This window comes from Girardinichthys multiradiatus, chromosome X, assembly GCF_021462225.1.
Source record: "Girardinichthys multiradiatus isolate DD_20200921_A chromosome X, DD_fGirMul_XY1, whole genome shotgun sequence".
Classification (NCBI taxonomy): domain Eukaryota; kingdom Metazoa; phylum Chordata; class Actinopteri; order Cyprinodontiformes; family Goodeidae; genus Girardinichthys; species Girardinichthys multiradiatus.
In genome coordinates this window covers 6,832,570-6,842,758 of record NC_061817.1, presented here as the reverse complement: position 1 = coordinate 6,842,758, position 10,189 = coordinate 6,832,570, and the positions used below count along the sequence as shown (strand labels likewise).

The 10,189-nt window shown below is 39.6% G+C and overlaps 1 protein-coding gene across 1 annotated transcript; it reads right to left on the bottom strand.

The window, feature by feature from the left end:
• Positions 1–2,473: 2,473 nt before the first annotated feature.
• Positions 2,474–6,680, bottom strand: LOC124863223 (neuronal pentraxin-1-like). Its single transcript, XM_047357521.1, has 5 exons — positions 6,155–6,680; positions 5,731–5,938; positions 4,969–5,213; positions 4,206–4,385; positions 2,474–3,653 (listed from the first exon to the last, which is right to left on the bottom strand). The coding sequence occupies exons 1-5, from the start codon at positions 6,599–6,601 to the stop codon at positions 3,432–3,434; spliced, it is 1,302 nt and encodes a 433-aa protein (XP_047213477.1). The 5' UTR covers positions 6,602–6,680; the 3' UTR covers positions 2,474–3,431.
• Positions 6,681–10,189: the final 3,509 nt, after the last annotated feature.

Genomic DNA, 10,189 nt, shown 5'->3' with positions numbered 1-10,189 from the left:
TCACTTAAGGACACCCAGCTTATTGCCTCGAGTCACTGACTTTGCAGCAATCCCAAACATGCAAGCTTATAATGAGCATGCTTGTGGCGACAGTGTAAAGCCGATCTTCCCTTCCAGAGCTTCCAGGACAACCTGGCTCAATGTGATCAGTCATCTGACGCAACCAACAAGACAGAGCAGGCCCACAAAAAAAGAAAAGCACAGGTGTTGGAGTACTTTCTTCATTGAAGAAAAAAACTAAAGAATTAAATGGCAGGAATAGCTCCCAAGAGCAGCTACTTCAGTGGTTTCATCCAGTAGAAAAACATGTAAACTCTGAGCCAGTAGTAAAAGCTATGAGATAAAAACAGAGTACATATAAGTAGTCGCAGCCACAGCTAATTCAGTTGCTTTCTGTAGGATAGAGACAGTGTTAAACACAGAAGTCTCACGTCTCTAGAAAAGAAAAATGAAGTTATTGGCAGCAATAGCTCAGCCAAGGGCTCTCTCAATGAAGGTGTTACAACAAAACAGAAGCTCCAGGCCAGATGTGACTTCTATAAAATCTAAAAAAGAGGAGGAAACATAAAGTAAATGGTAGTATTAACTGCAGAGAACGCATACTTTGATAGCAGTAGGAGAAAGTAGCAGATCGAGGAAAAGTGGTCAGCATGTTCTCAACTGACTTAGGCCTATAGCAACATAATAAGTAGAGATAGTTCAGGGTAACACGGTAGCTATACAATTTATTCAAGTGGAACATTTTTAGGCTAGTCTGAAACTAAAACCGGAAGCTGGTTCTGCAGACAGAACCTTAACTTGCATCATTTTGAATAAGCTAAAAGTTTTTTACTGAATTTTTTGGGTTTACCGATTGTAAAGAATTACGATAATCCAGCCTTGAAGTAACAAATTTATGGACTTGTTATTCATTCTATAGTTGTTACATTCCCTATTCGACATAATATATAAAACCTATTTTTTCGGCTGGACATTCTCCTTCAGGATTTTCTGCTAAAGATCAGAATTCATGGTTCCAGCACTTACGCCATTTTATCCAGGTCACAAGACAACAAAGCAACCCCAGATCCTCATACTAATGCCACCTTGTTTGACCGTTCATTTGATGTTCTTTATATTAAATGCTGTATTATTTTTACGTCGGATGTAATAGAATGAAAACCTTAGAAAATTTCCACGCTTCTCTCGTCATTCCACAGAATATTTCTCCGAAGATCTGAGGTATTATCAAAATGTTTGTGAGACAGAACTTTGTGTTCTTTCAAGTCAGCAGTTTTTTCTGTCTTGGAACTCTCCCATGGTTATCATATCGGTTCAGTTTTATTTTTAATATTGAGTCATGAAAACGGCACTTGACTGAGGCAACAAAGGCCTTCAGGGGTTTAGATGCTGTTCAGTTTCCTTCGACCTCTTGAATGAGCAGTTATTTCACTCTTAGAGTAATTTTGGTAGGCTGGCCAGTCATAAGAAGGTTCACCATTGTTCCATGTTTCCTCTGCTTGTGGATAATAGCTGTCACTGTGGTTTACTGGAGTCCCAATGCCTTGTAACCCTCTCCAGACCAATAGATGTTAAAACACTCTTCTTCTTTTCTTGAATTTCTTTAGACTGGGGCATGATGTGTTGCTTTTTGAGATCTTTTAGCCTGTTTCATGTTGTCAGAGAGGTTCCGTTTAAATTATTTATTAATTCTGCACTTCTCGTACTCAGCTTTACAAAAAGCAAAACTGGTGAATCTCAGTTATCTTATAATTTAAGAGGGGAGCATTTACTCTTTCACCTCTTTAAGCTTTTTAATAGAATTAATCATTATTCAGCTTTTCTAGCCATAAATCATCATTTAAAAACTGTATTTGATTATCTTTGTCTGATATTAAAAAAAAAATCTTTAATGATCTAAAACAAACAATAAAAGTGTAACAAACAATGAAAAAATGAAACAAAAAAATGTTTTCATTGTGCTGTATGGCAGAAGGAACAACAAGACATTTTCTCAGTGGCATTGTTGGACTTTTGCTTCAAACCCCTTGAAGACTTATTTGGAAATATGGGAGGAACTCATTTGCTCCCTATTCAGGATAAAAATTACAAAGATTTCCCTAGGGTCTCTAGAGTTTAAGTGAGGAAAAGCAGCTGAGCTGATTCCTGGCTTGCCCCAAACTGGCACTTGATGGAGGAATTATTTCCCACAGCAGGCTTGAGAGGATCTGGAGATCATTCAATCAGAGCTGGAAACACAGAGTGTAACTTTACTCAAATTTTTTCCACTGCTTCCCTAAAGTCAATATAAATGGTTTGGAGAATGGAAATTAATGAAATTGATGATAACATCTAAACTTTGCATCATTAACGACTTTATTCTGTTTAGCATTTTGCACCAACTGTGACCCAAAAAGAGCTTTGACATTGTCACCGTTGGTCAACTCATACAGAATCCCCAAAATGTGCAAAAATAATTATATATACACCTACCTATGGTTCAAGTATCACAATTTATTACAAAAACTAGAACTTTTTTTCATCTGTCAGTGTCGCCATGCTTTAAGCATATAACAATACAGTATAAAAGCTCAACTCAAAGGTAAGGACAGTAAAAGCAAAGATTAGAGATGATGTCACAGCATCGCAGAAGTTAAGACATGCTTGTTACTGTACAAAGGAGCATTCCCACTCAAGTTCGAGCAACCATTAAAAAATGCAAAAGAATCGCATTTCACAGCGTACAATCTGGTCCAACTGCATTTTAAAGTATTACAACAAAGACTGTGTTTAAAATCAGTTTACAGGATAATTAACACAAACACTGCAAATGATAATGCATGCGCTGAGATGTCCTTTCAACAGCCCAAAGCACTCAGGCTCATACGTTGGCATTGAAGATATCAGTCATTCTTTGCACAAGAATCACATTAAGCGGGTGGTTTTAAAGAAAGGAGAGTGATCGAGAAACAATTTGTTTTTTCATGGCCTCCAAAAGTTGTTAAATAAGTTCACCTGCTTGTTTTCCACAGTGCAAATCCCTGGCAGTCAAGACAGAAATGACCACAAAAACAAATTCATTTGTTTTCTTTGAATTGTGTGACATCAGTTTTCTAAAACCTACACGACCTCCCTGCTGCACGCTTGAATCCGGCCCGTTATTTATTTGCTCTCACAGAGCAACCTCTTCCTTTCAGTGCCATCACTTAATTTTTCCACAAGAAACCATTAAAGCACTGCCAGATGACAAAGTTGACCCCTTCAGTGATCTCCTCGTACACAAGAATCGGGTAAAACTGATCAAGTCTTCCACAAATAATGTTTTCAAAATATCTATGACAAAAATTCCAGGAGCTGTTCACTGAAAATGTCTTCTCCTGATCCTTAAGGTTGGCTGACTAACGCCGTGGCAAAAGTGGCTTTGCAAATGTTTTCTTCATTTGCGGTTCAGTTCAGTTGAGCTGACGGCAAGCTTCAAATGTCCACTTCGAGGCGCCGCCGTAAATGTCCAGGTTCGTCTCCATCCATGCAAACACGTTGCCCACTTGGGCTTTGCTGCTGCAGGTTGCCAGATTGTAAATCTCCCCAACAGAGAGCTTCCGATCCCAGATGTGGAAATTTGCCAGGTCTCCAACAAAAGCCTGTGTGGCGTCGAATCCCCCACCATACGTGTCCTGTGGTGAGGAGAATTCATTTTACTGAGGCTGATCAAGATGTTTTGTGAACAGAACAGGAATCTAATCTTACTTATAGAACTGAAAGAAACATATGCGTTCTAAATGGAAATGTACTGCTTTGATAGAGGAAGTGGTTTTCAATTATATGGAAAATTAAGGAATAACTATAGTATCTCAAGTTAATCATGGAAGCACATGTACCCAATCTTTATTGGATTTTTATTAAACTTAAAAATGTATCAATGTACATGCCATTGGTTGCTTGATGCTTTCAAAGGCTGAAAATGGTGGGAGTTTGTTTTCAGGATTTGACTTGCTGTTAACCAATCAGAACTAATCAAGAGAAAATTGGCCTATTCATGTCTTGGAATGATTAAATGGTGCATTTCTATGTGTCTCAGATTAATATGCATTATTATGAACACAATATATACTCCGGTGTTAAACACAATAAAAAAAGAAGATCATTAAAATCCATTTTTAAAATAATCCTTGACGACAAGACTGGAAAAGCAGGCAAGCATTAAATCCACAGCATTTCTTGTTTACCTGCTCTTGGCCAAGGATTAACAATCCCTGGGGTTTGATTGGATGATATGGGGCCAGATTCTCTCCATTCCCTCTTTTGACACCATCCTGGTAAGCTTCCCAAACCCCATCCCGAGTAGTCCAGGTCACACAGATATGGTGCCACTTTCCATCATTGATGAGAAAGGGCAGCTTTGCAACCTTCAAGGAGACGCAAATCATGATATCTCAAAATCCATGCACTACAAAAAGACATTTTGGAGGGTACTCAATTTTAGCCATTTAAATTATTTAAATCAAATTACTTTGAGCATTTCAATGCAAATTTTAACAAAAATATTCCATCAATCATTATTCTGATACATCTTGTGTGATTTGCAGCAGAGAACAGTAAAGACTTTGTATTTCTGGATTTTAATTAAAATACATTTTAATATTTTTTTAAACAAATGTATCTACTTTCAATACCATAATCACAGTTTTTAATTCTTATCAACATAGAGGACACAACAAATTAAATTATCTTAATAGTTAGTTAAACATTAGTTTAACATTTTAAAAATTGGCTGGATGGAGTAATGGATATATTTGTGTTTTACCTGTTTAATTGAAATAATTTATGCTCACAAATATGTAATCAAAATCTATACGAATTAAACACATGCAAATTGTTACAGCAATTTTATCTAGTAACTTTTATTAGTTAATTTTACTACTTCACAAGAAATACATCTTTAACTAAAATCAGTGGAGGTTAAAGAATTTGACGTTCCTTGAGCCATACCTTGTCATTAATCAGTATCTCCATCGGGTTGTTTCCCCACTCTATGAGGACCAGCTCATTGGCCTGACCCGGGACTGCATAGGAGAAAGGTGTCCCCACTCCAGGTGATGCATTGGACTTCAGCCACATGCACACGGTCAGGGCGTACATCTCAGGCAAGCTCTTCTTCACTTTTGCATACATGTAGTTGGTCCTCAGAGGGAATGTGAGCTGAAATTTATCCAGGGGCCTGTTTTCTCTTTGACCTGTTGGCATCAGACATGTATAGGTGACTATTATATGTTTTCCAATTCTTTAAAAAAAATTTTTGATTCAGTTGAACACAGATACATCACGTCGTTTGCACACAACCTCAGGATTTACATTGGAATTACACGTTACACAACAAATCCACAATAGTAAAGCTCCAGATTTACTTTAATCTTGTTATATGATAAATCCATCACTGGAGTAGTGACGTTGCTAACTAGAACAAGTTGCTGCAACATGCAACCATGCATGCATGGCATCAGAGGGGTCTCAAACAGATGATGCATCATAGCATTTGAAAATGGAGATGGGGCAACCGACTCTTTGCAAAGGTTTAATCTACCAAAAGTGGAGGAAGATACTGCGGAATGCTCAGGGTTTCTGCACTGATGGCAATATTTAATCACCTGCAGAGTTCCTTTAAATGCATGGTAACATTTAAAATATGGAATATGAGATAATGTTTAAATTACCTTCTTTCCTATGGAAAAGATAATTTCCTATCCCACATACCTTTTTCTAGATCCGTGATTCTTTGGTGTAGGGAGGTGAGCGTGGACTCCAGTCTCCCACGCTGCTCAGTCTCATTTCTGAGACCGGGCTTCCCTTCCTCAATGCTGTTTACCCGGGACAACACCTGCTTCTCCAGGTCGTCGATTTTACTTTGAAGCAGATCCTTCAGGCTGTTGGTCTGCACCGAGTTGTTGCTCCTGCTGAATTGCTGCCAGGGAGTGAAACCTCATTCAGTTTAATCTTGAGGGGACAATTTTACTTTAAAGGTATTTACAACTGAATGTTTATGTGTATGCTCATGTGTTTTAAAATAAGAAAATGCATTATTGTTGCAATTATTTGTAGGTTATTTGTTGCATACAATTCGAATTGAGCTTTGCGCAGAGTTAAAGCGCTGCAAGCGTTCCCAGAAGCATCACCCTACCTCCAGATTCTCTAATCTCTGCTTCAGCGACTGTAAAGTCTGAGAGAGCTGAGTCAAAGTCTCTGCGGGGCCCCTGGAAACGTCTCCCATGGTGTTTTTGGTCCCCCCTTCCTTCCTCCTACCCCCGGGCCGCGCGTCCCCGGGCTCCACGCCACCGCTCTGACTCTCGCACCAGGCCAACTTGGAGGTCAGCTCCCGTATGGTCTCCTTTTGATTGATGATCGTCTCCTTCTGCTGCAGCACGGTCTCCCGCAACTGCATTACGGTTGTCTTCAAGTCTTCCCCCGGCACGCTGTTCTGTAGTGTGGCCGCGCATATGTCCACGTCCTTGGGCACGGATGTGCATATGAACTGCGTCTGTCCGACAAAGTCTTGAGATAAACTCTCCAGAAACACGCAGGAGAAAAACAAAAGTCTCCAGGAGAACCCGTTCCTCGTGGCCCACATCCTGCCGTAGTGTGTCCCCGGTTTTGTTTTAGTTGATGAGCCGCAGTGAGTGCTCTCTTGTTGTGGTACTCCACCTGTGTGAGCGCAGCCGCTTTTATACGCGGCGAGCCCGCTCGGTTCTGCGCACAGAAGCTTCACTGCATCATAACCTGGAAGGGCGGCGGGAAGTGCGCTGCCCCGTTTAGGAAGATAGAAAAAAGGAGAGTGGCCTCGGAATCGAGAGATGAAATCCATTTTCCCTCCACAGTGCCACAAGTTAAATTTTTTATCACTTAGACTGTCATTTCTCGGTTCTGTATTATTTATCTGAAAAACGCGGATTTGTTGGAAGGGAGGAAGGCGGGCACCTGTGTGGCGGAGGGCCAAAAACAGCCAGCTGCATGTAGATGTTTTGTTCTGGGTGTTCTAAAAACTGTAGGTGGATACATTTGACATTCAGCATAAGTTTAAATTCAGACTATTCAGCACCAAGGACAGCTCCAGCTGCCAGGAGAGGATTTTCTGTCCTTTCCCCTCCCGATAATCTCGGTGTGTCGTCTTTGTAAATGTTGTCTATTTCACCAGATCATAAATATCAATTATAATCCGCTTATGGAGTGCTTTGCAAAAATATTCATATTCCTTGAACTCTTCCAAATGTTTAGACCAATTAAAAGTAGTCCATAATTGTGAAATCGAAAGAACAGGTTTACATTTTTTACAAATAAAAAAAAGAAATTCGCCCCACTCCCTAAATATGATACAGTTAAATAAAATCCTGTGCAACCCGTTCCCTTTGGAAAAATCACCTATAAAGTGAACAGAATCCACATGCGTGTTTTACACCCATGCGTTCTGTAAAAGCCTCAGAGGTTTGCTATAAAACATAAGGGAACAAACGGCATCATGAAGACAGAGGAACACAGAAGACAGTACGTGGATAACGTTATGAAGCAGGGTTTGGTTATAAAACAATATCCAAAGCTTTGAACATCTCACAGAGGTCGGTTCAATTCCCCATCACAAATGCCACAACTAACTGCCTAGTACTAAGACAGCAGTTGGCAGAGAAGCAGCCAAGAGGCTCATGGTGTCTCAGGAAGAGTTGTAGAGATACAAAACCTAGTTGGGAGAATCTAATCACAGGACAACTATTATTTTTGCACTAAACAAATTTGGCCTATATGGGAGAAAGGGAGATAGGAGAGAGGGAGCAAGAAAGTCATTGTTGAAAGACAACTGACAAAAACCAGGAGAAGTTATCTTTTAATTTGGTACATGTCAATAAGGAGTCAACATGCGGAACAATCTCCTTTGGTTAGATTAGACCAATGTTCAATGTATTGGCTTTCACTGTAAACACAATGGTAGAAACCTGACCCATTTCCACTTTTAAATATGGTGGTGGCAGCATCATGTAATGGGAGTACTTTTTTCAGTAGCAAAAACTGATCAGAGTTGATGGGAAGAAGAATTGAGCTAAATGCAGGGCAATTCTGGAAGAGAAAAATGAAATAAATTAATAACGTTCCATCCACTTCACAAATATGCACTATTAAAAGTTGGTCTTTCACACAAAAAGGCACTAATTTTTCCTTAAAGGTTCCTCATAAACAGCAAGTTTTTCACGAATTTCATAAAAATGTCTGTAAAAACTCAAACCTCCTCACTAAAATTCGCCAAAATCATAGATCAGGGCTGGATTATGAATGGAAACTTTGCCTTCATTGCTTTTGACAAGCTTGGGATCGAGGGTTTGGTTTAAAGTGAGGCTATGATATCATTGTTGTTGTTTTTTTAATTCAAGTATTAGTTATCTACACAACAGTCCAACTAACTAAAATATCTAACAGTGATCACTTGCAGTTTGGGCCATTGCCTTTATAAGTTCTTGTTAAAGTCCAGATAGAGCTGATGTACATCTGATCATAAAGTGTGAATTATTATAAAGATTATATTTTTCATAAACCCACATAGACCAAGTCATAGATTCCAGACCCCAAACACACACATGGACATAGCCAGACTTTATCTGATGCAAGGGCAACCTGTTCTCCACACACCTCTAATATTTTAATATGTGATGAAAGCATGCCAGCTCTCAGATTAAAACTGGCTCAGGAGATACAGTGCGTGCGTGTTGGGAAAAACAGGTCTGCATGTGACTGCTAAATAGTAGGTTAAAAAGTCCTCTGAATAATTTCTCCCTTCTACAGCAGGCCACTGAAGCTGAATGGTTTGGAAGGCATGAATGTAGAAGTGAATGATTAAATGGTTTTCAGGAAGGATAATCTGATATGAAAGCTTTGAAATTGACCAATTTTACCAAATTTCCCTGTTTTATAGCAAATTTTACTTTACCTATTATTGTACTGGTTTATTGTTGTTTTCTACATGGTGTGGTAGTGCAAAACGTTTACCCCATCCCAAGTCTTTTTGTTCTCTTGACAAGTAACCAGTTTATACTGTAACACTAATGACATCTTGGTCAATGGTTCATCAGATTTTCAGAACATCGTCATCATTGTCATTCCTTGTACCGAACCTGTGTGTGCTTACACTAGTGGGAATTGACTAGTGGTGGACAAACAAAGTGTCAAGCCTAAATGTGTCTACAGCAAATTCACAATATCTGAAGGTAATATCTTTAAGATACAGGAAGATAATTTAGCAAATAACTGATGCAGGACCTGGCCTTTTCGTTCAGCTTATCATCTAATGTATTCCAGGTTTTTCCAAAAAACGTTTTATGAATTTAGGAAACTTTATGAATTTAGGAAACTTCTTGATATTTAACATACAGTGCCTTGAAAAAGTAAACTTTTCACATTTTATATATACAGGGGTTGGACAATGAAACTGAAACACCTGTCATTTTAGTGTGGGAGGTTTCATGGCTAAATTGGACCAGCCTGGTAGCCAGTCTTCATTGATTGCACATTGCACCAGTAAGAGCAGAGTGTGAAGGTTCAATTAGCAGGGTAAGAGCACAGTTTTCCTTAAAATATTGAAATGCACACAACATTATGGGTGACATACCAGAGTTTAAAAGAAGACAAATTGTTGGTGCATATCTTGCTGGCGCATCTGTGACCAAGACAGCAAGTCTTTGTGATGTATCAAGAGCCACGGTATCCAGGGTAATGTCAGAAGGACGAACCACATCCAACAGGATTAACTGTGGACGCAAGAGGAAGCTGCCTGAAAGGGATGTTCGGGTGCTCACCCGGATTGTATCCAAAAAACATAAAACCACGGCTGCCCAAATCACGGCAGAATTAAATGTGCACCTCAACTCTCCTGTTTCCACCAGAACTGTTCGTCAGGAGCTCCACAGAGTCAATATACACGGCCGGGCTGCTATAGCCAAACCTTTGGTCACTCATGCCAATGCCAAACGTCGGTTTCAATGGTGCAAGGAGCGCAAATCTTGGGCTGTGGACAATGTGAAACATGTATTGTTCTCTGATGAGTCCACCTTCACTGTTTTCCCCACATCCAGGAGAGTTACAGTGTGGAGAAGCCCCAAAGAAGCGTACCACCCAGACTGTTGCATGCCCAGAGTGAAGCATGGGGGTGGATCAATGATGGTTTGGGCTGCCATATCAT

Excerpts from the sequence above, each read along its gene's own strand:
- LOC124863223 (XM_047357521.1), bottom strand. The coding sequence starts at position 6,601 with ATGTGGGCCACGAGGAACGGGTTCTCCTGGAGACTTTTGTTTTTCTCC. Across the intron at positions 5,214-5,730 it reads AATCACGGATCTAGAAAAAG|GTCAAAGAGAAAACAGGCCC; the intron begins GTATGTGGGATA and ends TGATGCCAACAG. Across the intron at positions 3,654-4,205 it reads TAATCCTTGGCCAAGAGCAG|GACACGTATGGTGGGGGATT; the intron begins GTAAACAAGAAA and ends TCCTCACCACAG.